A 26,606-nucleotide genomic window follows, 5' to 3' on the forward strand; every position below is an offset into this window, starting at 1 on the left:
GCGCTAACGAAATGCGCTTTATAGCAGAGCGACCTGTACTCAGTTGTATATTACGTCTGACTAAGTCTTAGCAATAGTGTTGGCGATAGAATTGCAAATGTCTGTGCTAAAAATCTTGAATTTTTGGAATGCAATGTGTTATGTGCATCTACTGGTGTATGAGTGATCTCAGTATTTTAGCTGTCTCTTCCATATTCCAATATACAACACAGTGGAACATTTGTTACAGACATAAACATTCCATCCTGAAAGGAGCTCTGTTCCCTCTCCTAGTTTTCAGCCAGTTCGAATTTCATCCTAATTTTCCCCCATCATGAACATCAGGAGTTCAAATTAAAGGAGGCTCAGTAAACTGCGACCAGCAATTTTTCATAGATAGACTCGTGGATGTAACCATGGTAACCTTCTCATCGTAAGTACTCTGCAACAACAGTGACACAAAAGAAAACCATCTATGCATGTAAAAACTTGAAACAAATTTATGCAAATACTAAGTAAAATAGCAAGGTGCAAATAACCCCAATCAGTTTAAGTGGCCAATTGGACATTACATGAAAGAAGTGGTGGCTGCATTTTGCCACTAGTTAGATTAATTAACCAGGAGGCCAACAGCAATTTCTAACACTTTACTGGTTTTATGGAAAACCATACAGGCGGCAATAATGCACTGAAGTGAAATCTTAATAATTAGTTCACATACATATTCCTCCAACTGCATCTGTTGACTGATCAGATCTCAATGTAATACAAATGCGAATTTCACAGCTACTCCTGAAAGTTTCTGAGGCAGTATGGAATGCTAAATGAAGTTATAGAGAATCTTCAGTGGCAGAAGAGACCGCATCAGCTTGATTGGTTTATGATGGTGTTTATGTTCCCTTTGCATTTCCTTTCACCTCTCTGCACCTCAGAGTATGAGCACAACCTTCTTTTCCTTTGACCTTAAGTTTACATTCCACATGTTATCATGATGGAACAATAATGCTCATAAGATGTTGTATCACACTGAAGTAAATACATAAGCCTTGTTTATGTAAACTATGTGACATTGTTGGATATGTTATTTCTCCCAATTATGACTCAACAATGGAGTCAAAAACCTTAAGTTATGCTGTTTCTCGAAATCAAGAAATTTGCCTTTTGTGAGAATTTTCATAACCTCTGATAATTTTGCAATAATGTGATTTTAACATTCCATCCGCAGTAAGCATTTACCATAAATGAATACGATCTGATATTTCCACCTATTTGTGTGCCTATGTACTCACTCTTTTTGTTGGATCATTTGTCTTTAAAAATGTGTTAGTGCCTTTTCATTTTCTCTAATCTACCTATTCGGAGATATTATCACACCTTCTGGAGCAGGTGGGACTTGAAGCCAGGTATCCTGGATCAGAGATAGTGACAATAACTCTGCATAATTAGAAATTGTATCAGTGCTTTTTTTACACCATGCCTGTCATTTACTTTAGGTATCCATTGTCTCCATTTAATCTTTTCTGGGTATTATTCAATGCAAATTATATGTTTAGAAATGCAATTACTACTTAAATAAATTTATGAAGCAAGGGTTTGAAAATTTGTTTCTTTTAATTAATAATTTCTGATTAATGCCATGAAAGGTGGACAAGGACTGGACTGAAGATCAATTTCAGTTGGCAATCAAATCATGGCTGTTAGCCTTTTTTGTCTTGGATCGTTTGTGCCATTCTCACTTCTGAGCCAGGAGTTTGCTAATTCAAGCCTAACAGAGACTTACACATGTTATCCAGGCTTTGCAATCTATACATGGCTAAGGGAATGCTTCACTGCCAGAGGTTTTTTAAAAATGTTAAACCAATGACCTGCTGGCCTTTTGGTAGATATAAAAATCCAGTGGTATTATGTTGAAGAAGTGAGGGAAGGGAGCCCTGTTGCTATAACCAATATTTATCCCTCAATTAGCAAATCCAAGGCAGGTTATTATTGGTCACTTTTGGACATAATCATTTTGCTGGTTTGTGGAATCTTACTATGAGCAAAGTGGCTATAAGGTTTATTACATTTGCTGCATTGGCTTTGCTTCATTGGCTGTCGAGTCCTTTGCCGTGTCTTGTAAAAGGTATTGTGTAATTGCAAATGTGTTTTGCAATTTTTTTTTAAGAGTAGTACATTTTTCAATACATTTCTAAAAGTGATTTCATGTAAAACTGGGAGTCAGATTTTCATTTCACAAAATGAATCATAACACTCTTCCCTAACTTCTGTTTATTGAGTGGGGGCTGCTACGTATGTGCATTGAAGCCTACCCAACCTTGCTTCCACTTTACTTAAATCTAGTTTTATTTCTAAGTGGATATCAGGTTGTTAGAAAGGACACTGAAAGACAGACCATTCTCTTAGGCTCTTTAAACAAACTGAGGACCGTGAACATTTTCTTTCAGAAAATACTTGCGGCACATTTTGCAAGTAGGCCTGAGTATACTTAACTCGATGTATGAGGTACTGAAGCGTGAAGATATGTTTAAGGTGTGAAGGGAAAAGCTTTATCTGTGAGAGAGTTAAGCCCTTTGAATACCCAACCATCAATGCGAGTATAATTTCTGTTGCCTTTTGATTATTCGAATATCAGTTATTTGACAAACTCAGTTTCAAGCTAATCATATGGACGTACTTTTCATCAATTGTTTTATTATTAAAAGATATCATTGTTGTTCTGCCAGGTATTCACTACTTATTCCAATGAGGACTATGACAGACGAAACGATGATGTGGATCCCATGGCAGCATCAGCAGAGTATGAACTAGAAAAACGTGTGGAAAGGCTGGATCTCTTTCCTGTGGAACTTGAAAAGGGTAAGTTATTTCATATCTACTTGTTTTGAAGATACAAAGTTTTAAGGCAGGTTATAATGTTGCAAAGCACTCTCACGTTTTGTAGAGATACTGCAAGACATGTTGTGTTTCTCCAACACTTCCTGTTTTTATTTCTGATTTCCAACATCTGCAGAACTTTCATTCTAATTCTAGTGTCTTGTTCTCAGGCTGTGAAAATGATTAATATATCAGGGACTAGATGGACACGTGAAGTTACTAGCATAATACTGCTGGTCAGCAGATGACATATTGTACTGTTTCCACCAACATTTAATAACACTGGTAAAATTGCAAAAATAGTTGTGGAAATTCATAAACAGTAATCTGTTTCAACATTAAGTAATTTTTTGTAACATCTATTCACAAAATGTTTAAATGGTATTAGTGTGATCTAATATTTTTCACAGAAAATTCCAAAGATTAGAGAAATTTATATGAATTTCATATATGTGTATGTTATATTATGTGTCACACAGAGAAATGAGACAAAATGTATTTTTTTTAGATGCAAAGGGTTTAGAGGATAGAGCATAAAGGCAACCGAGCTTAGAGATGCAATTTGCTTCTCATTTTAAAGTCATTTGTTCTTTTTTTTATTTTTATGTAATATTTGACAAAACCTATGCAAATTGAGAGACACTGATGAGAAGTTTAATGGAGAATTGATGTTAGTCTATGGTACAACAGGAACTGTTAACCACCCTGTACTTTTCTGCTTGTCATCTCTAGTGACTGTTTTCCATGCTGTTACCCCATAGTGCTCCCACACAGCAAATGCACTTTTCCGGCAGTTTCTCTTCTGTCATTGCAGTTTATTCCTAATTTGTCAATGAATTGCAGCCTTTTATTGGTATCTGTCAGTATGGGCCAATACAGAATGCAATATCAGCATCTTGCTTGACCCTGAACAAATCTTCAAATCTCACACTAGATTTGTTGTCAATGTCTCTGTCTTTTACATGTAACAGAGCTCAACTGTGCTTGAACATTAACCCCCTACCCTCCACCCGTTGCTTCCGAAGCATTCACTCATGCTTTCATCACCTCTAAGCTCAGCTTTTCCAATATCCAAGCTCCATTTGACATAAACTCTATCTCATCCAAGTTCTATTCCATGCATCATATAATCTTTTTTCTACTGTATTTGTTCACCTATACTAATTACCTATCCTACAGCAAAATCTTGCCTATAAAACTTTGTGAATTCATTTCATCTTACTCATTGAATCATAGAATAGTTACAGTAAGGGAGGACGCCACACAGACTAGAAGGACTGTGTCAGCTAACTTCAGTGTTATTCCTTAGTTTCTCATAGAATGCCTACAGTGTGGAAGCAGGCCATTCGGCCCATCAAGAGCATCCCACCCAGGCACACTTCCCCTTCCCTTTCCTTGTAGCCCTGCATTTGCAATGGTCAATTCACTTAGCCTACACATTCCTGGTGACTATAGGCAATTTAGCATGGCCAATCCACCTAACCTGCACATGTTTGGTTTATGGGAGCAAACTGCAGTACCCTGCAGAAACCCACACAGACATGAGGAGAATGTGCAAACTCCACACATGCAGTCACCTTTCATTTCCCTAATCTGGCTCTACAGTGCACCCATTCCCCACCTCCACGCATTTCATCCATCACAGCATTACACTTCAATAATATTTCCATTGTTTTGGAATTAGTTTCCTCTGCTTTCCACCCTGCCAGATGTTTCTCCACCTTCAAATATCCCATAAAATCTGATGTACTTGACAATGCCATCAGTCATCGTCCTAAAATCTCCTCATAACTTCTGCTTAGTATACGTTCCTTATGCTTCTCTCTACTTAATGAAGCTTGGGATATTTCATTCTGCTGAAAATGCTATGTATGTAAATTCTTTCCAAAACTGAGATTAACCTTTCTTTCTGACTATAGATGGTGATGGCCTGGGTATCAGTATCATTGGTATGGGAGCTGGAGCTGATATGGGCTTGGAAAAGCTTGGAATATTTGTGAAGACAGTAACTGAAGGGGGAGCCGCTCACAGGGATGGCAGGTACGGCTTGTTATGTTTTAACGAGAATTAAAGTTATTTATAATATTCAAGAACACTATGTACCTAAATAATATCATATCTGTGCAAAAGTAAAGCAAGAGATGCTAATGTTTGGCTATCAGTTTTGGTAACGACCAAGTTTGGCCCTAAATATGACACATTTCATCATCAGATATTGTCAGCTTGCAATGGAATTTGTATGCAGCATTGGAAATGCTAAATATTTACCAAATAATTAGTGAAGGCTAGAGGATAAAGCCAGAAATGCCTCAAGATTAAAAACTGCTATTCAAGTGAAAGTTCAGTTGGTGAGACTCAGATTTGTACTGTACTTGGATTGAAATCATAATTATTTGCTTATTAAAATACAATAAAGGTTATTCTATTCTAGTTTCATGCAAGAAACATGAATTACAGTCATAGAGTCATAGAGATGTACAGCATGGAAACAGACCCTTCGGTCCAACTCGTCCATGCTGGCCAGATATTTCAACCCAATCTAATCCCACCTACCAGCACCTGGCCCATATCCCTCCAAACCCTTCCTATTCATATACCCATCCAAATGCCTTTTAAATGTTGCAACTGTACTAGCCTCCACCATTTCGTCTGGCAGCTCATTCCATACACGTACCACCCTCTGAGTGAAAAAATTGCCTCTTAGGTCTCTTTTATATCTTTCCCCTCTCACCCTAAGCCTTTGCCCTCTAGTTCTGAACTCCCCCAACCCAGGGAAAAGACTTTGTCTATTTATCCTATCCATGTCCCTGATGATTTTATGAACTTCTATAAGGTCACCCCTCAGCCTCCGACGCTCCAGGGATTGCTAGCCTTGCATGAGCCTGATTATGCAATAATTTATGTGTCAAACTTCCATGATATTGCTGCACCCTTTGCTGATGTCACAACACTTTGCTTGTGGTTAGAGTGACTGGGTTTACAAATGGCATGAATTCTGTGCAAAGAGAAGTTGCAAGGTAGGTTATCCTCTTATGGAGCATGTCAGAAATCATTGATGTAACCAGTCGCCCATAATCCTTTTGTTATTTTGCTGCAATAATATGGAATACATTCCATGAAGGACTGAAAATACTCGCTGTTCATATCTGAATGGAAAGCAGTATTCTTCAGTGCAGTAGCTCAGCACTATCAGCTTTAGCAGCAGTCACCATTTTCATACCAAAATTATATTTCAGTTGTAGTTTTCCAAAACCAGCTTGCAATTTTGTTTGAGTTATCTCGGCTTTGAAACGTATTTTACTGTCTTTTCACTAAATCTTAAAGATCAAATTATGGCTGCCAATCTGGGTGAATCATTGAGCTTTTTTTTGTATGGGAAGTTATATCCTTTCTTAAGATGTAATGATTAGATAAAATTTTCAGTACAGTTATAATGGAAAACATGTGTGAAAGACAGGCTGCGTTTTGAATAATTTAGTGGTTTTGAACTGGAGAAGCAACGGGGTGTGAAAATGAGTTGTTGGTGGATCTTAATGTAGTCCAGCATTTGCACTTTTAAGACAGCTCCATGAAGGCATTTGTCTATGTCACAGCTAAAAGGATCTTCCATGCAGCTAGAAACACATGTATTGTGTCTCAGGTTGTGGTTATTGAAGGGAACTGTTGAAAAAAGCAGCAGCTGGCTATAAATAAATTCCTGACAGAAAAGCTGGATGTTTCTTGCCTACTGAAACAAAGATGATCATTATTTAGTATTTCATTTTCTAACTATTCAACTGCGTTCTTTGATCATTTTGTTTTGTCCAGTTGGTTTAAATTCCAATCAATGATGAACATTGTTTTATGTGTGAACAACATCACTGATGAACTTCTACCCCATTTTTAAAAATGCCTTTTATTTCAGGGCTGCTTTCCTCTGCAATCAGCTTTTTACTGAAGTGCAATGTGAAATAGCCATAGGTAGCTGAGGGCAATGCTATGTTCTGTTTTAGAAGTCAAAGCAGAGAAACATAACAATATACACCATTGTATTTGACATACCCAAACATACAGCGTTGTTGTTCTGCTAGATAACTGGTTTTGCACAGTGGTTTGATAGATTCAATTTCTTCGCAATGTTAATATTTGTGCCCTTCACATGCATTCCTGGACTTTTAGAGTCTTATCCAGCATGGAAGGATGCATTCACCTTACTTCTCAGTACTGCTCTGTTGGAACTGATAATTCAATTTCCTTTCTCAACATTTGTGAGTTTGGTAAATAGGGAAATGAAAGTTAGTTTGCAAAAATATTAGTAGCAGTTTATTGTGCAGCTGTAAGTGAGGGCACGGCAGTGACTGAAGATATTTGCAAATAGTGAATGAATTATTTGTTATTCGAGAAACCTGAAGTCTCTTCCAGATTTCCATCTTAAGCTGATTGTATTGATCAAAGGCAGCCAATGCTAATCATAAACTGCACTCCTTGATTTGGTATTAGATTACTTTTACTTACTTACTTACAGTGTGGAAACAGGCCCTTCAACCAAACAGGTCCACACTGACCCGCCGAAGTGCAACCCACCCAGACCTATTCCCCTACATTTACCCCTTCCCCGTGCAATTTAGCATGATCAATTCACCTAACCTGCACATTTTTGGACTGTGGGAGAAAACCGGAGCACCCGGAGGAAACCCACATAGACACGGGGAGTATGTGCAAACTCCACACAGTCAGTCGCTTGAGGCAGGAATTGAACCCGGGTCTCTGGCGCTGTGAGGCAGCAGTGCTAACCACTGTGCCACTGTGTTTTGCCTTCTTTATCCAAAAGTTATGACCCATCAATATTGTATTCATTGATCCAGAATTGAGTTTCCACATGCCAACAAGAAGAATGTCAACCCCCCAACCCCTTTAAGAAGTGACATATCTACACAATTTTCCACCACTCAAATAACCTGCTCCTAAATAGCACAAATAGACCAGAAGCTTCCCATTCCAAATTACATTCAAACCGATTATAAAATCAAACTCCTCTGGAGCGCAAGCTCATAGGAGAGGCACAATGAACATCCTGGCCCCATGGTGCCCCATACATGAAAATTACCTCACTCAGATCTTGCAGATTAGAACAGGCTGCATCCACATGATTCTAAATGTAACTTATCTCTGAGAAATAAAACGGCCAAGAAAAATGTGTTAATGCTGGCTCCTCTGCTTTTGTAATCTTAGTCAAGGTCAGTGTTTTCTCGAGAGAATGAACTGTTGATTAAGAGGTTGAGGTCTTGTGATGCAGTGGTCACATCCCTGCCACTGGACTAGAAAGTCCAGGATAAAATCTCATCTTGATGACCATGGGATATGTGTTGAAGTGCAACCCAACAGCTTGTTTATCAGTCTGTAAAGCCTTCTGATATGCTTATAAGCAGTAAGAGTGATCAGCCACATTGAAATGTGGAAAATAGGAGCTGGAGTAGGCCATTTGGCCCATTGGGCTTGCTCCACCATTCAATATGATTATAGCTGATAATCCAACTCAGTACCTCACCATGTTAAAAATCTCCACACACGTTCTTGCCATGCCTGCTTTGAGGGACTGTCACGCGCACACTATTGTTAAATGTTTCTGATCAGAGGAGTTCTGAACTTGGTTTGAATTTTTACTCAAGCTATAATCAGTATTTATGATAAGATGAATCATTCAAGCCCCGATTTGCAGCTATGAGATTCTGTCGAATAAGCAATGCCCAGCATGCGACCTACTTCTTAAAGTCCCTCAGTGAGTGCTGCTCATGAGTTATTGGAACAGGTCACTTCATATTTTTCACATCCAATGGCTTTCATCTCTTTGTTCAAATAAGTAAGTATTTTAACACATAATTTTTGTTCTGAAACCCTCCTGAGAATCAGTATTTACCCTCATTCTCTTTAACTCTATTTATAGGTGTACTAAAGTGCTAATAAAATTCTAATGTATTTTCCGAAAGTCAAAGTTGCCATTAAACAGTGATGTGGAATTGTAAAAGTTAGGCTCTCAATTGATTAAGTTACATTGTGATCAGGGTCATGCCTGAAGTCAGACAAGAATATTCACACCCTTTAAATTTGGCTCAGTGTTACAGATGCATAATTAACACTGTAATAAATAATAAATAAGATATATTCATGTGTCAAGGAGCACTTGTGCATAAAAGCAGAAGTTAACACTTTCAGTATCGAGGTGTTCTGCTGAGGTTTCAGTCAAATGTTCCAGCAATGTATGGAATCAATGTTATTGTTTATAGTAATGACCCTGGAGTTTGCAGACCCTCCAGGAGTTTGCAAACAGTCAGTGAAGGTGTGAGTATTCTACCTTCCACGAGTAACTGCAGCTGAGAGGAAGAACCTCTCAGGAACTCTGCATAATTCACGTCTCTGCTTTTTGGAACCCTTAATCCCTCAAAATTATCATCGCACTATTTTGAGCTTTTGAACTGGATAATGAAGTTTGACTAAGAATGCCCAGTTTGCAGAACTCCAGAGGTGAGACCATCCACGGAGAGGGGAGTTTTAACCATGGCTGACTCTGAGAATCTGTGCATCTGTACTCAGCAAAAGCAACTGCCTTCTTTTGTGTCTGGGTGTTAAAACTTGCACCTTGAGATGCACCTCTATCTCCATCAGGTCACACGGGCTTATTTCTGGCAAGATTTTGTCAAAAGTCATCCACCCCTCTGTAAAACATTCCAGTTTACCTTGAAGTAAAGGAGTCAGTTTAACACATGACCAACTTAGGTCATGAAAAGTATAACAGGTTTATTTGGAAGTACTAACCTTCGGAGTGTTTCTCCTTCCTCAGCCACCTGATGAAGGAGCAGTGCTCAGAAAGTTAGTGCTTCCAAATAAACCTTTTAAACTATAACCTGGTGTTGTGTCTTATTTAATTTTGTACACCCCAGTCCAGCACCAGCACCTCCACATCATAATAAGTATGAATGAGTCTATTCAAAAAATGTACTGATTTTCTGACTTCGTATTCACTACCCTAACTCAGTGTAATGCAAGGGTCAGTTCAGGGTTTCTCTCACAGTTTACATGCTGCCTTTAGACAGAAAGATATAGCGTGCCATTAAGTAACTGTTTTAACACTTAAGATTAGTCACTGAGCTTTAATTAATCAAAACCATGTGGATTGACATTGCCAACTAGAATTCCTTGCTCACGGATAACCCTGAGACTGGTGTTGGAATTAGAGTAATAGAGTTGTACAGCACGGAAACAGACCCTTCAGCTCAAATCATCCATGCCTACCAGATATCCTAAACTAATGTCGTCCCATTTGCCAGCACTTTGCCCATATCCCCCTAAACCCTTCCTATTCACATACAATTACAATATTTAAAAGGCATCTGAATGGGTATCAGTTTCCACCACTCCCTCTGACAGCTCATTCCACACACGCACCACCCTGTATATGAAAACGTTGCTCCTTATATCCCTTTTAAATTTTTGCCCCATCACATTAAACCCCTCTAATTCTGGACTCCCGACCCCCTCCCCAACGTAGGGAAAAGATCTAGTCTGTTTACCTTAACCATGCCCCTCATGACATTCCCCTCCCAGATTCCTTAGTTAGCCCTCCATTACTCCTTCAAATATAATCATTGCTGCAGCGTGATTTGGGGTCATACTGTATTATGCGTATGTCAGATCCAGTAGTGAATCTGTCAAGTGAGTTGCCTAATAGAAAATGCGTAGTGCTCCCTAGTTTATTTGAATAATATGAAATAAAGGATTGCCCCCTCCCTTTCACTTTACTTGTAGTAAAGTTGTCATAATAATATATCACTGTTAGAATTTGAAGATAAGATCTCTGTTCTTTAATTTTTATCAAGCCCTATTCTGTCATAAAACTACTTCCGTGTAAAGTCATCACCTTTTGAATGTCATGCATTTTGAAGCAAATTAATCAGATCCTGTTCCGAATAAACTCTTTGTACCATGATCTAAATTCTCATTGCAAATGAACATTTTATTCAAACATGTTGATTATGAAGTTAACAAAAATATAATCTGAGCTCCATCCAATCCATGAGAACCATTTTTTTTCAAAGTAGGAATTGAGTGCAGGGTATTCTGTAATAATTATTCATCTTGCAATGCCACTTTCTATTCATGTTGTGATTTGAACTAAAAAAAACTTCAAAATTGTTGTTTGCTGCTTGACTGTGACATTTTGCAGACTTAATCGCTGTCTTCAAAATAGCTGCTGCAAAGACAGAATGAAGTTATTTATATCCAATAAATGTTGATTTTCCTCCTTTTCTTTTCAGAATCCAAGTGAATGATCTAATTGTGGAGGTTGATGGCATCAGTCTAGTTGGTGTGACCCAGAGCTTTGCAGCTTCAGTCCTTCGAAACACAAAAGGCACTGTCAGGTAATACTATTCATGGAAGTCCCAGACAACTCGGTCTTCAAAATAAACATATGGAATTTTGACGGAGGTTTTTCCAGTTTCCTGCTGAAAGTTGGACAGAAGACTCAGAGATGTTGACTCACTCATTCAATCACACATTACATACCCTGTAACTGCTTGTTCCCATCAAAGTAACAGCTACCATCAGTTGGTGGAAGATTAACACTTCAATTTTTTCAGTATGGAGCTCTGGAGGATGTAAGATTTATGTTACACTTCAATTAATAATGGCTTGAAATATTATACATCTCAAATTCTGAGTCCAAAATTCTCCTACAGGCAGAATCCTTTGTAATGTTTTGGTTTTTTCTTTATTGCCCAGTCAGTACAATAATTCACATCCTTGAAGAAAGTTCAGTTCTGTTTTGTAATTACCCTTTCAGTAAAATCACAATACATTTGTGGTGATTACATTGTAGCGTACTTGGCTTCAGGTCACATCAGACATTTTGTTCATTAAATTCTGAGGATCGCTTCAAACACAGTAATCGTATTTGTCAGCCAACAACCATGGAGGCATTTTCACGTCTTTAGCTCTGGATCGGCAGACATATTCAGTCTCAGCTACCCACAACCAATTCCTTTCACTGCCCCTTATATTTTGAGATCAGTTGAACATTCCACTAGCCCAGACTTTCTATGAAGAACCCCCTGCACTGGCCTTAAACTTACACAGTTTTCTTCTTTCCCATGCTTTTCCATCTTCCTATTATTCATGGATCAACCTCCTGCTCCCTCAAACTTGTTAAACTACTTGTCATGTTGAAGGTGTTAAATAAATGCATGATATTATTGTTTAGCTTCGCCTTTTGTAACTGCTCACTCACAAGAAGCCAGGAGATCCGGTTTGTGAAGCCAATAGCTGGGAAAACATCCAAGTAGACTGAAGCAGTCAGTTCTGTAGTAGTTGGCAAGTTTGTTAAGCAGCATCACTCAGTGTGATGATACACAATGTTTTGTTGGTTCCTTTGGTTACTTTGGCTGCCATATGTTAATATTGTTAGTACCATGACCAAAATTTGATTTTAAAAATTCCGATCAGGAGAGTTACGAATTAGAGAGAAACTTAATCCCTATAAATAGGGATTTGTATCATCTTTATAAGTGCAACAGCCTATAGTTTAAACATGTTAATATGGGCATGAAGGGGTTGAGTTTTGCTGAAGACTTTAGTTCCTTTTGTTTTAAATGGGATTATAAGCCACAATGATGTTTTGGCCTGTGCAAGATGCTACATTAATTAGGAGGTTGAGGTTTGCATTAGGAGCAACTGCCTGAACAATCATTGAGGGATTGTTTGTCACTTGTGATGTCTGTTTTTAGTCATTAAAGAGACTTAGTTAAAGGACACACCATTATGTTGGGTAACACTTCATTTAACAAACTCTTCTAATAACAGCCAGCTATGTTGCTGAGCTTTAACTGTGCCCTTCATACTGGAAATTGACTCATTACGGTGTGTCAGGAGAGAGCTTTTCAGACACAAGGTTGGAGGTATTTTGTCAAGACACAAGATTGACTTCACCTAGAAAGCAATGAGTTCTGTGCTACTCTTTCTCCTCCTTGGACACTTTACAGGAGGGATTGGAAGAAGGGGAGAGGTTGGTTATTGTCACCCTGTTCATTGTTGCCCTTTGACCGAGGGAGGATTTGGAGGAAGCATTGAGGACAAGCTGAGCAGCAGCAGGAGAGACAAGGGACAGGAGGCAAAGAAGGTTTTCAGTAGGAAGTGCTTTCCACCCAGGAACTCATAATATGGTCAGCCAAATTATCTGTGGACCCTCCTTCTCCAAGTAGCATCCTTGGTTATTTGAAGTTGACAGGGCAGGGTGAGCAGACGGGGCCCAGTCTACTTCAGCCAGAATACAGATTGAACCCTGTCCACTTACTTTCTTCCACTTTTCTCCCTCTGCATCCAAGTCCCTCCCTCTAACCGTCCTGGCCTCTAATTCTTCCTGAACATGGCCCTTCCCTTTTCTCTTTTTAATCCAGTCCTTTCCTCCTTCCTTCCTTCTCCCCCTTTTCTGCCTTCTGCTCTCCCATCTCTCCAGGTCTCCTCATTCTCTTTCGCCCCCCTTTCCTTCTCTTACTGGCTCTCCTCCCCTCCTTAAAGTTTTAGTTGCCACTGTATTTTCTTTTGCTCTCTCTCACCGCTCACCTTCTCTTGTCTCTTTTCCTGTCTTGCCCAGTCCCTCCCACTCCTTTCCCCTTCCCACTGTTCTAGCATTACCTCTCCTTACCATTTTTCTCACTCATCCTCAGGGCATTCCTTTTATTTCGTCTGTCCTCTAACTCCTGTCCTGCTCTCTATTCCACGCTATTTGGGATTCCTGTCCTGAAAGTGCCACCCTGTACAATACCCAGAGGATTGACTGGGGAGGCATTAGCACATGTGAGTATGCAGCCTAAGCATTAAATTGCCCTGAAGTATAATGCAGGATTGGAAGTCTTGATGACTCAGAAAACAACCTAGCCTTGCCCTTGATCCCAAAACCTCACATTGTTCTGTTGCTTATTATAGCAATGCACAGGAAACCCCAAAGGACCCATGGTGCAGTTAATAGCAAAACAGTGCAGGCCTGAGAATGTTTCAAAGTGAAAACTGTTTTGGATGAAAAGCTGCAAATCGGAAGAAACAAAAAAATCAGTTCATGAAATAATGGCATTTTGCCCAGGAAATGACATTAACTAATAGAAAAGATTTTATACTTTTATAACCGATATAAAGAACAGTAACTTACTAATGAATCAATGTCTTATAATAGCTTAAAGGAGGGAACTTAAGATATGTATCAATTCACATTCGTGAAACACAGGTCCAAAACAGCACTTATTAAAGGTTCTTACAAAAGCAGCAGCAACAACATTCGCAGAGCACCTTCAACATATGGAATGTTCACAAACATTGTGCAGAGGCATAATCGGAACAAAGTGAATGCTGACCTAGAGCAGGCTTTTGGTTGGTGGGTGAGGGGAGGGATGGACGCAGGCTGGTGTTGATGGTTATTTTGGATCAGAAGTTAATTATACGGATTTTAAGGTTGAAAAGGCGAACATGGGAAGGTGTAGGGAGGAAACACCAGATTTGTTGTTTTTCCACTGGGAACTCGACCTACCCCTTGGAATGCTCTCTGACCTTGGGAAATGCAGTTGGGCACTTTCAGAAGGAAGGACTCCTGCCTCAAAGGACGCAACAGGAAAGTTGCAGGGTTCCCACCTAGTATCCTCTCCCTTACCAAATAAATGCTCATCTTTCCACACAGCTCCCAACCGCCTTGAGGGAAGGTATTATATTCCACACCTTATATGTAGTCATGTCCATGCAGCATACAGGTCAGGGTAACCTTGGGATAACATCTGACATGTAACGCATTAATTGTAAGGGTCACACACCAGTCTTTTGGAGCAGATCCTCAATCTGTACCCTCTCCAGTGGTTCCTAATTGAAGTGAAGCGATGTTAAAGTTTTTTAAAAAGGGCCACAATTTAAATGTAAGTATGGTGATTATTTGCATTTACACCTGTAATTTTAAAATAGGAAAAGATGGCAGTTTAAATTTTAAATTCTGCAGCTTGTGTTTAGTGTAGATTCATTAGTGTAGAAACAGGCTGTATGGCCTCTGGAGTTTGTGTGCTGAGCTTTTACAGGAGCAGTGCATTGTGTGCCACTGCACTACCTTTCTCCCTTAGCTTTGCATGTTTTCTGTTGGGTAGACTTTTGCTCTTACCCCTTCATGCCACTCCACCAGTTACTGTCAGGCAGGAAGCTCCATGGGTAGCCTTAGAACATAGAACGTTACAGCGCAGTACAGGCCCTTCGGCCCTTGATGCTGCACCGACCTGTGAAAATAATCTGATCCCCATCGAATCTACACCATTCCATTATTATCCATAAGTATGTCCAATGCCCATTTAAATGGCCTTAATGTCAGCTAGTGTACTACTGTTGCAGGCAGGGCGTTCCATGCCCCTACAACTCTGAGTGAAGAACTACCCCTAATATCCATCCTAAATCTATCAGCCCTCAGTTTAAAGCTATGTCCCCTTGTGTTAGCCTTCACCATCCAAGGAAAAAGGGTCTCACTGTCCACCTTATCTAACCCTCTATCATCTTATATGTCTCAATTAAGTTATCTTTCAACTTTCTTCTCTCCAATGAAAACAACCTCAGTTCCCTCAGCATTTCCTCTTAAGACCTTCCCTCCATACCAGGCAATATCCTAGTAAATTTCCTCTGAACCCTTTCCAAAGCTTTCACATCCTTCCTATAATGCGGTGACCAGAACTGCACGGAGTACTCCAGGTGCGGCCTTACCAGTGTCTTGTACAGCTGAAGGATGACCTCATGGCTCCAAAACCCAATCCCCCTACCAATAAATGCCAATATACCATATGCCTTCTTAACAACCCTATCAGTCTAGGTGGCAACTTTCAGGCATTGATGCACTAGGACACTGAGATCTCTCTGTTCATCTGCACTTCCAAGAATTTTACCATTAGCCCAGTACTCTGCATTCCTGTTACTTCTTCCGAAGTGAACTACCTCACACTTTTCCGCATTAAACTCCATTTGCCACTTCTCAGCCCAGCTCTGCATCTTATCTATGTCCTTCTGTAACCCACAACATCCTTCGGCACTATCCACAACTCTGCCTACCTTCGTATCATCCGCAAATTTACTAACCCATCCTTCTACGCCCAATCCAGATCATTTATAAAAATGACAAACAGCAGTGGTCCCAAAGCGGATCCTTGGATACACCACTGGTAACTGAGCTCCAGGATGAACATTTCCCATCAACCACCACCCTCTGTCTTCTTTCAGCTAGCCAATTTTTGATCCAAACTGGTAAATTACCTTCAATTCCAAAACTGTGTGCAATAGCCTACTGTGTAGAACCTTATCAAATGCCTTACTGAAGTCCATATGCACCACATCAACTGCTTTACCTTCATCCACCTGTTTTGTCACCTTCTCGAAGAACGCAATATAGTGGGGCACGACCTACCCTTCACGAAACAGTGTTGACTATCCCTAATCAAATTATTCCTTTCCAGATGATTATAAATCCTATCTCTTATTGCCTTTTCTAACACCTTACCCACAACCGAAGTAAGCTCACTGGCCTATAATTACCATGGTTGTCCCGACTTGTCTTCTTAAACAAGGGAACAACATTTGCTATCCTCCAGTTTTCTGGCACAACTCCAGTCAACAATGATGACATAAAGATCGAAGCCAAAGGCTCTGCAATCTCCTCCCTGGCTTTCCTTCTTAACTGGCCAAGAATTAAGGCCCTTGAGTGGTAAATTAATGGTCACTTAAGGGCCTCAATCCATCGCATCCCAGGTTACTTGTCTTCCCAGTCCGTCAGAAAGTTGACTGATTTCTTGCCGGAATAGTCAGGGTCTGCCTGCATCCTTTGAAAATTGCGTCTTTTTCCCAGTCTCCAATTCTCATCTCCCTGTGACCCCACAAGCCATGACAAGACAAAAAGTATTTAGCTTCTTGCCATTACATCCCTAAGAAGACCAATGGTCTTTAAGACCCAGACAATACTGGTGTCTGATTGGCTGCAGGTTCTGGTGACCCAGGGCACTAGTACCAGAATCTGTGACTTGCCAAGAAGCTCACTCACACTTGCCTTTCAATTCTTAAAGAGCTGATTGGCACACAGTGGATGAGTTATCTCAGCAGTGGAGGTGACATGTCAGTTTCCACCGAACACACTCATCCCACACTTAGTCCCAAAGACTGGAAATTTCCACTTAATGATCTCAGTCTCATTTGTAAACTTCAATGGAATCTGCCTTGACCAGTCTCTAACGGAGCACATTCCATAGCCTAACCATTCATTGCATAAAAGGTTTGCCTCTGTCATCATTGTTTCTTTGTCAGCTCCCAAAAATCTGTGCCCTCTAGTTCTCAATCTTTCTTATCCACTCTGTCTGGACTCCTCGTGATTTTGAATACCTCTCTCAAACCTCCTCTCAATTGTTCCTTTTCCAAGGAAATCAGTCCCAACATTCCCTATCCATCTGTGTCACTACAGTTTCTCATTCCTGAAACCATTCTTCTGAATGTTTTTCTGTACCCCTTCTCTTGAGCCTTTACATCCGTCTTTATATGTGGGGATGAGTTGGATGAAGACAGACCCTTCAGTCTAACCAGTCCACGTTGACCATAATCCCAAATTAAACTAGTCCCACCTACCTGCACTTGGCCCATATCCCTCCAAATATTTCAGATTCATGCACTTATCTAAATGTCTTTCAAACATTGTAACAGTAGCTACATTCACCACTTCCTCTAGAAATTCATTTCACACACAAACTACTCTGAACAAAAACATAAATTCACTTTGAACTATAATTTCTAAAAGCTTCCTCATTACTTAAGTTAAACTGGCTGACTGTCATTGTTGAGCTTATCTTTATATTCACACTCCAACATGATGTGAAAGTGCCAGGTGTATTTGAAATCGCAAGCTTTCGGAGCACTGATGTGATAGTCTTCACCTGATGAAACAATGATGACAGAGGCAAACCTTTTATGCAATGAATGGTTAGGCTATGGAATGTGCTCCATTAGAGACTGGTCAAGGCAGATTCCATTGAAGTTTACAAATGGACAAAGTCAGAAGTTGCATGACTTTAGGTTATTGTCCAACAGGTGTATTTGAAATCGCAAGCCTTCGGAGCACTGATGTGATAGTCTTCACCTGATGAAGGAACAGCGCCCCGAAAGCTTGTGATTTCAAATAAACCTGTTGGACAATAACTTGGTGTCGTGTAACTTCTGACTGTGCACACCCAGACAAGCAATGCTATTTAGCTGTATCTCCATTCCATGTTGTCTCAGACCATGTTGTCCTTTTCGCTGAAAGTGTAAAGTTGTACACTTATCCTTACAATGTAAAATATTGCTATCCAGCCTAATCTAATTACTATAACTGCGAACATACCCCTGTTGTTGAGACACTTTTGTCCTCAATTCTGTCTGGGTTGCTCAGAGAACAACAAAAGTGGAAAAAAGAAACATTTTTCCTAATTAATCAACTCAATCCAATTGTCAACTATTCAGTGACATACTTGTGTATACTTGTGTTAATTAATTTCATTCAGGCATGCAACAGCATCAAAGCTTTATCTTGTGTAATGCACACTTAAAATTAAAAGTTAAGAAGTTTCCAGTTACAAATGGATGTAGTAACACAGTTTTTATTGCCTTGTAGCAATAATTCATTCATCTGCATTAGATTTCCACAGGAAGAATATAATTGGAAATCAAACAAATGCTGTATAAATCATGCAAAGTTTCTTTCCACTTATTTATTATTAAAATGTGTCACATCTGAACAAAGTCCTGTAGTGGTTGTGCTGCAGCATTGTGCTGACTAAAAATAGACTTCGTAAATAATTGGTGGGAAATTGTTAAACGAATGTGGAGGCACACATGTCTGTTGCTCCAGAGAACAGGTGCCAAGTTTGAATTTGCCTTAGAGTCATACAGCATGGGAACACACCCTTCAGTCCAACCAGTCCACGCTGACCATGTTCCCAAACTAAACTAGTCTCACTTGCCTGCACTTGGCCCATGTCCTTCCAAGCCTTTATGAACTATTTCTGTTCATGAACTTATCCAAATGTCTTTTAAACGTTGTAACTGGACCTGCATCCACCAATGGTTTGTTGATTTCTTTCTTCTCTCCCAGTTCCCAGCCTTTAAAGAAACCAAGTGACTTCACTTCGTAGTGAGCAGGCAAGGCCACCAAGTTGTTCCAGGAAACTCGAGACGTTAGCATGATACCAGTTAACCCTGATTTAATGCTGTGGTGCATGTGTGCTTCCAGCCAGTTTCTCACCCAAAACCAAAGTGATAGGGCAGACAGAGATATCACATCAGCTGGCAGGAACCAAAGGAAGAGTCTTTTGTGCTCAAGTACAGGTCATGGGATGGATGAGGAACAAGGGATACATCAACTATCCTTGGGGTCATCACAGATCAAGTGCACACTTCATGATCTGATGAAGATAATAGAAAACTAAAAGTAAAAAAAATCCTTAATGTATAGATGTTCTGACCTCAAAATCGCTTCCCATTGTGTTATCCTGGCAGGAATAATGCACTTCTCCTTCAGGGGCCACAGTTTAATTGCAGTCAAGAATTTATGACTTTCTTGGAATCTAATGTTGATGATTCCACTGTATTCTGCCGTGTGGTGTTTTGCCCTGTTCATAACAGTATAGATCATAGAATTTTACAGCACAGAAGGAGGCTGGTTGGCCCATCATGTCTGTGCCAGCTCCTGAAAGAGATGCCCAGCTAGTCGCAATCTCCAGCCCGATCTCCAGAGCCCTCAAAGTCTTTTGAAGGTATATCCAGTTCTATTTTGGAAACTTTTATGGAATCTGTCTTCACCACATCCCCCAGGCAGCGCATTCCAAATTTGAACAACTGTCTGAGCAAAGAAGGGTCTCTTCATCTCGGTCTAGGCTGCCTTGCTGACAGTTTTGAAGTTTTGATCCCTAGTTACCGAAATACCAAGTGGAAACAGAATATGCTTCGTTACCCTGTCAAAATTGTTCATAGTTTTGAACACCTCAGTAAAATCACCTCTTCATCATCTTTGTTCCAAGGAGAAATACCACATTTTTCTAATAGTTCTTTGTATCTGAAATCCCTCATTCCTGGTATGATTCCAGTAACATTGTCCAGGGCTTTAACAACCTTCCTTAATTAAGGTGTCCAGAATTGAACACAGTACTCCAAATATGATCTGACCAATGGATTTGTAGAGATGTAGCATCATTTCCTTGCTTTGATATTATTTTCCTATATTTGTAAACCCAATAATCCTATAAGCCTTCTCAACAACTTTTCAACTTGCCTGGGCACCTTCAGGCAATTATGCATTTGAAGTCCAAGGATCCTGTGCTCCTATAGCCCCCTCAAATTTGAGCTATTGAGCCTGTACTGTCGCTCTGTGTTTTTTCTACCAAAATGCATCACCTGACATTTCTCAGCATTGAAATTCAGCTGTCAGGTGTCTACCCCATAACCAACTTGTCAGCATCACCCTCACAATTCACTATTCGCCCTAGCTTAATACCATCTGCAAATTTTTGATATTTTTTCCTCAATACTCATGCCCAAATTGTTTATATAAATCAGAAGAGGCAGGGTTCCCAACAACTTTGTCTGGGGAATATCACTTTCAACTCATCTCCAGTCTGAGAAATGCCCATCTCTCAACACACTCTGTCTCTTGTCTTTTAGACAACTTCTCATTTGTGCTACTAAGGATCCATCATTCCCAAACATTCCAAATCTGTGAATGACAAGGTAAAACTGAAGCCTGAGGATTTGCGGGTGGGACGTCAGCAGTGGAATTCCATGAGTGATCCAATGAGCCTGCATGCCTAATTTCTTCCCGCAGGGCAGAGTAAAAATTGCAAGCGCGCCCCCCGCCTCTCTGGGAGTGTTTCTGTCTACTCAGTTGGCATCTCTGTTAGCTGGCCCTGATGCCTTTGTTGGTCCCAGATGTTGCAAACCAAAAGCCAGTCAAGGTAAAGTCCTGTTAAAATCAGTTCAGGTAGGATTCTTGAACAGTGAAAGTCACCTTTGGAGTCAAGGTCAGTTTCTAAGTGGAAACTCTAGTAGCCAGATTTGTACTTGGCAAAGAAGATTGTTTGGGAAGTTAATTTTGAAGTGTTGAGGCAATGAATGGTTAGTGTCAAAAAGTGTGGTGCTGGGAAAGCACAGCTGGTCAGGCAGCATCTAAGGAGCAGGAGAGTCGAAGTTTCAAACAGAAGCTCTTCATCAGGAATGAGGGGTTAACGTCAAGATGTAATCAGTGGTGTGGATTCCAAGATGCATTAAAATACTGTTGGATGAGCACAGTGCTATGTTAAGTGCTGTACATGGCAGTCCAAGGACATAGAGACTTTTTAAATATTGATGTAAATCACATTTGAATAAATCTTTAATTCCTCTCCGGAGATCAAATGGCTCTTCGCACCCTCAGGCTTATTTAGATTAGATTCCCTACAATATGGAAACAGGCCCTTCGGCACAACAGGTCCACACCGACCCTCCGAAGAATAGCTTACCCAGACCCATTTCCCTAACTAATGTGCCTACCACTACGGGCAACTTAACATGGCCAATTCACCTGACCTGCACATCTTTGGATTGTGGGAGGAAGCCAGAGCACGCGGAGGAAACCCACGCAGACACGGAGAGTATGCAAACTCCACACAGACAGTCGCCTGAGGCTGGAATCAAATTCAGGTCTCTGGCACTGTGAGGCAGCAGTGTTAACCACTGAGCCACAGTGCTGCCCTGTCAAATCCTGTCAAATTCTCGTCTCCAGTACACTTTTGCCAAACTTCAACCTCCAAGCCAGTTTCCGATTCCCCAGTGATAGCAATCCCAATGGGTATTTGCCAGTGTATTCATGGACTTGATCTGTCCCCAGGTTGACTACAATTCTCCCTCACCAATGTTAAACCTCATATAGAGTTTGGTGAGGAAAAGACCAGAAGTCAATCTTTGTTCAGTCTTACATGTATTCTTTAAAATAATATTTGCTGTATCTTCATGTACTATTACCCATTGGTGAATGAAAATAGGCCCTTCAAGCCTATTCTGTCATTCAATATGTCCATGGGTAGCCTGTTTCAGCTTTCTCCCCATACCCTTCAATCCCTTGAGTTCAAACTATATAATTATATATCCTTCCTGAAAACATTCAATATTTTGTCTCAACTGCTTCGTATGGCAGAGAATTCCACAGGCTCACTACTCAAGGGGTGAAGAAATTTATCCTCATCTCAGTCATAATTGGTTAGTCCAATTATATCACCTTTTGTTGTTGCTTGTTATTTCAAAGGTTTCTTTGAATTTTTCTATTACATTTTGTTACACCAATCAACAGTTATTTCTTTAAACCGTCAGTTGTTCCTTTGATGGGATGAAGTCTGTTTGCATCAGCTGGAAACAGATTCTCATAAGATTTACACAAGATTTTCTTGCACATAATCCAGGTGCCCACTTGTTAAAAATGCAACCTATTTACAAAGGCAAATACTGATAGTGGCAAAACTGCTGAGCAGTCTGTCTGTCTGTGTAACCCTATGTTTGTAAGATGAAGTAATAAAATAAATGGAAACTGTGACGAGATAATGGCCACTCTGTGACTGAAATGTTTGCTCGAGGCAAAGCATCTGCCGAACCATGAGTTAATTCCCTGTTTTATTTTGCTTAGTTTGCTCAGTGGTAATGACTGGATAGAAAAAGTGTTGCTCACTGCACAGACTTCCTCTGAAGAAATTTCCACTTGTGTGTACTTAGCACTTTTGGAATCAGTATGTTTTCCTCTTTGTTTCTGCCCCTGTGGAGATGATCAGCAGTGCATCTCCATTTCCTGCTGCCAGTGCAGGTGGTCAAGTGTGAGATACCGGTCAGTGTTTCACCTAGTCAACTGGTGGGCCTCAGGCTTTATGCCAAGAGATTTATGTTATAATATTTTGAATCTAGTCTCAAGGAGAAACGCAGTGTTGCTGCAAGTTGGCCTAGCTATAAACCACTAAATTTTGCAAACCCACAGCAGAAAGAGAATGGGCATAAGGCTCCTGTGGAATGGATTGCATGATTTGGCCATCGTGCCAACCACCTTCATGCCATATGGAAGCCAAAAGAAGGGGAGGTTGCCAAGAGATATTTGCAGCTTCCAAAGAAACCAATGAGAATTTTATTTTATTTATTGGCACAATCAAAAAGGGACGGCACAGTGGCTCAGTGGTTAGCAGCAAGGACTGGAGTTCGATTCCAGCTTCGGCTGACTGTCTGTGTGGAGTTTGCACATTCTCCCCGTGTCTGGGTGGGTTTTCTCAAGGTGCTCCCATTTCCTCCCACAGTCCAAAGATGTGCAGGTTAGGTGAATTGGCAATGCTAAATTGCCCCGAGTGTCTGGGAATGTGCAGGACAGGTAGGTTCGCTGTGGGAAATGCAGGGTTACAGGGATGGGGGTGTCAGGGTGGGATGCTATTTGGAGGGTCAGTGTGGATTCAATGGACCGAATGGCCTGCTTCCACACTGCAGGAATTTTATGGAATCTAAATTTTTAAAAAATATTGTTCAGGAATTACCATACATAATATTGAAATGTGTTTGCATAAAATTTCTTTGCAGTTCTAACAGAAGCAGTGACTCAGTTGATGCCTAAAGTAGCAAGGTCATTTCCGGCACTTCAATTAACCATTAACCCACTATTAATAACTTTCAAGGCTGAGGTACTAAAAGCAGTCATCAAGATTTCATGCACTTATTATATCAGTGTCGTTACAATTGTGTCTTCACCAGAATAATTCAACATCCCTTTGTCACTTGGAACTTTTTCAATAATATATTTTCTAATAAACCTGTTCAGAGATGTTATGGCATACCTCTGGAGCAGATGGAACTTGAGCCTATGTCTCTTGGCACAGAGGTAGGGACACTACCACTATACGGCAAGAACCCTTCCTTTGGAATTGTTCACTAAGCCAAACAAAAAGTCAGTTATTAACCCATAAAGCAGGACAAGCTATACATAGAATAATGAGACCCGAGCCTACAGTACAGGATTAGACTGAGTCATGGATATTCAGCCTACTCGATAACTACCAGCTGTCAGTTGATGAAATAATTGTGAAGGAAAGTATTATTTTGTTTATGGTCAGTATTTTGAAAAGGAGATAAGTTTACTTATAAAATTAAAGGTGTAAATGAATGGCTGGCCACTCGATGTGTCAAATCAACCACACTACCTCCTAGTAAATGATACTATGTCGTAAGAATTGTCAGAAATCTGCAATGTTTGAAAATCTGAAATAATGTTGGCTAAAAGTTGCCATTGTGGTCCGTTACAAGGACTTTACAAGGCTGAATTAAGAATTATTCGGACAAAGGGATTAAAAGGCTCAAAACGGAATTGGGAAAATTTACTCAATGACTGTTTTCTGTAAATTGAGTAAATCCTGGTGTTTAGAATCGAAGTTAGCAAATGTAATTCACCACTGTTTCATGATCCCAGGTTAAGGGGAAGTTACTAAAGACAATACTCACCTTGATCAGATATTTGACAGTGAGACAGGATCTAGAACCTAATTATGTCACAGACCAGTAACTCTATTTACAACTTTAAAGACTTATATTTATTGAATAAAAAGACAGATTAGTTATTATGGAGGAGGACTTTTGTCAACATTGCATTTTAAGCGATTGAGTCCAGAAGGTAGTTATTGTTTCAAAGGTTTTTGACTTAAATTCAAAGCTCTGGGAATTAGGGATAAATTTAGATGTGGATAAAAATATAGACGTTAGGTAGAAAACAATAATTACAGCTTAGAGATGTAATGATAAAGTGGGAGAAAAACCTGGGCACCCTAAAATTAGTTAACTGGCATTTATCATTTATTTGGATTCAGAAACTCAAAAGTAAACTGCTCAAATTTGCAGGATTTTACCAAATATTGATTGTTGCTGAAATTATAGAATGATTTAACCAAAATATTTGGGGCAAATGATGCTAGATGAAATTAATAAAGTGTGAATATTATAGAACAAGAAAGAAATTTTGCTCATGGAAAGTAAATATGGGCAACACATGTACTTAACCCAGAATATTGTTTCAAATTAAAGCCTCAGAGTATGACAAGATGCCACATGTTCAAAACAAATGTTGCATTTGGATTTAGCACTGATTGAGAGTTTGTCTGTTGGGAAATGACAGAAAAAGCCCAGAGTTGGGAATCCAACACCTGAACTCAGCAACTACCACTTCTGCAGGGATGGAAAGGGGAATTAGTCACATTTTACTCATGAATGTTTCACAGACAACACAATGCTGAATCACTGAGGCAGGCTTTCCAGCCATATCCTCACCATGCATTCATTTCTGGGAATGAACCCAGATAATCTAACCACCCCCTCCTGGAGAGAAAAAAAATCTCCTTACAGAGCACTTTGTCTTGGGAATTTTGTGAATCTGTGCACCCAACCTGAGCAAGGAGATTCAGTCCTTAGGTTTTTAGGTTTATGCCTGATGTTAGATGTTTCCTCACCATACCTTCCAGATAAAATGACTGGGTCTATTAACCCTATCGCATTTCCGACGCCCCTCCCCCAAGTCCCTCCTCCCTACCTTTTATCTTAGCCTGCTGGACAAACTTTCCTCATTCCTGAAGAAGGGCTTATGCCCGAAACGTCGATTCTCCTGTTCCCTGGATGCTGCCTGACCTGCTGCGCTTTTCCAGCAACACATTTTCACTCTATTAACAACTATGACTCATTTATTAAAACATACCATTCAACTTTCTCACCCAAAAAAAATTGTGATATACTGGCACTTGATGGTTGTGCTGGAACACCTGACTGTAATATGCTGCAGAATCTCAAAACACAGTTAAGCTTATCTTTCTCCAGCAACATCTGGATACATACCTTAGTGTTTAATAGAAATAGAGTAGAGAAAATAGAGTGAATTGACAACCAGGTTTTGCCATTGTGTCTAATCATATAATCACACCTTCAGTGATACATGTTTCAATTTCTATTACAACTGTAAAAGGAAGCTCTAAGCTTTTCCTGTTGTTCTATCAGTCTGCAGTTTGAGATCGTCATCAAGCTAAAGTTTATATTGGGAACTCGTGTAGTTTTAGTCTATCAGACTCTGGTCTTAACATTTCTATTGGAATAAAAAAAGTGCTAGAAATACTTACAAAGTCTAGCAGCATCTGTGCAGACAGAAACAGAGTGAACATCTCAAGTCAATGACCTGTTATTATCAAATCAGGTTCCTGAAATATTAACTCCGTCTTCCTTTCCATCAAAGCTGCCTGACCTTCTAAGTACTTTTGGTGTTTTCTGTTTTAATTTCGGATTTCATTTTGATTTTGTTTATGTCACTAAACCCGCCTTTCTTCTGTATCTCTGAATGAGATAGAAGCAAACAGTGACTGGAAGTCAGCCTTATAATGTTGATGAGACAATTGGAAATATATTGACAAGAATGGCCTCCATTTTAGGTTTTTGATTGGACGGGAGAAACCTGGAGAAACCAGTGAAGTGGCTCAGCTGATTCGGCAAACCTTGGAACAGGAGAGGTGGCAGAGGGAAATGATGGAACAACATTACGGGCAATACGTCGATGATGACGAGGAGGTAAGAAAATTGCAAAAACATAATGTACCTTTCAGGAATCAATTTCAACTCTCATTTCATTGGCACACAAGCATTGACTGTGTATCACATGAAAGAACTTAAAATTCTTT

General features: G+C 39.9%; 1 protein-coding gene across 2 annotated transcripts in view; it reads left to right on the top strand.

Moving 5' to 3' along the window:
* Positions 1–26,606, top strand: part of LOC122539931 (neurabin-2-like) — a 223,942-nt gene that overhangs the window by 141,679 nt on the left and 55,657 nt on the right. For both annotated transcript variants that reach the window (XM_043675131.2, XM_043675130.2), the window contains exons 3-6: positions 2,703–2,835; positions 4,773–4,893; positions 11,145–11,249; positions 26,361–26,496. In XM_043675131.2, coding sequence (XP_043531066.2) covers positions 2,703–2,835; positions 4,773–4,893; positions 11,145–11,249; positions 26,361–26,496 — 495 coding nt within the window. The remainder of the gene's footprint in view (positions 1–2,702; positions 2,836–4,772; positions 4,894–11,144; positions 11,250–26,360; positions 26,497–26,606) is intronic.

This window comes from Chiloscyllium plagiosum, unplaced genomic scaffold, assembly GCF_037043375.1.
Source record: "Chiloscyllium plagiosum isolate Xiang-an unplaced genomic scaffold, Cpla_swu_hap1 HiC_scaffold_32, whole genome shotgun sequence".
In the NCBI taxonomy this organism is placed as follows: domain Eukaryota; kingdom Metazoa; phylum Chordata; class Chondrichthyes; order Orectolobiformes; family Hemiscylliidae; genus Chiloscyllium; species Chiloscyllium plagiosum.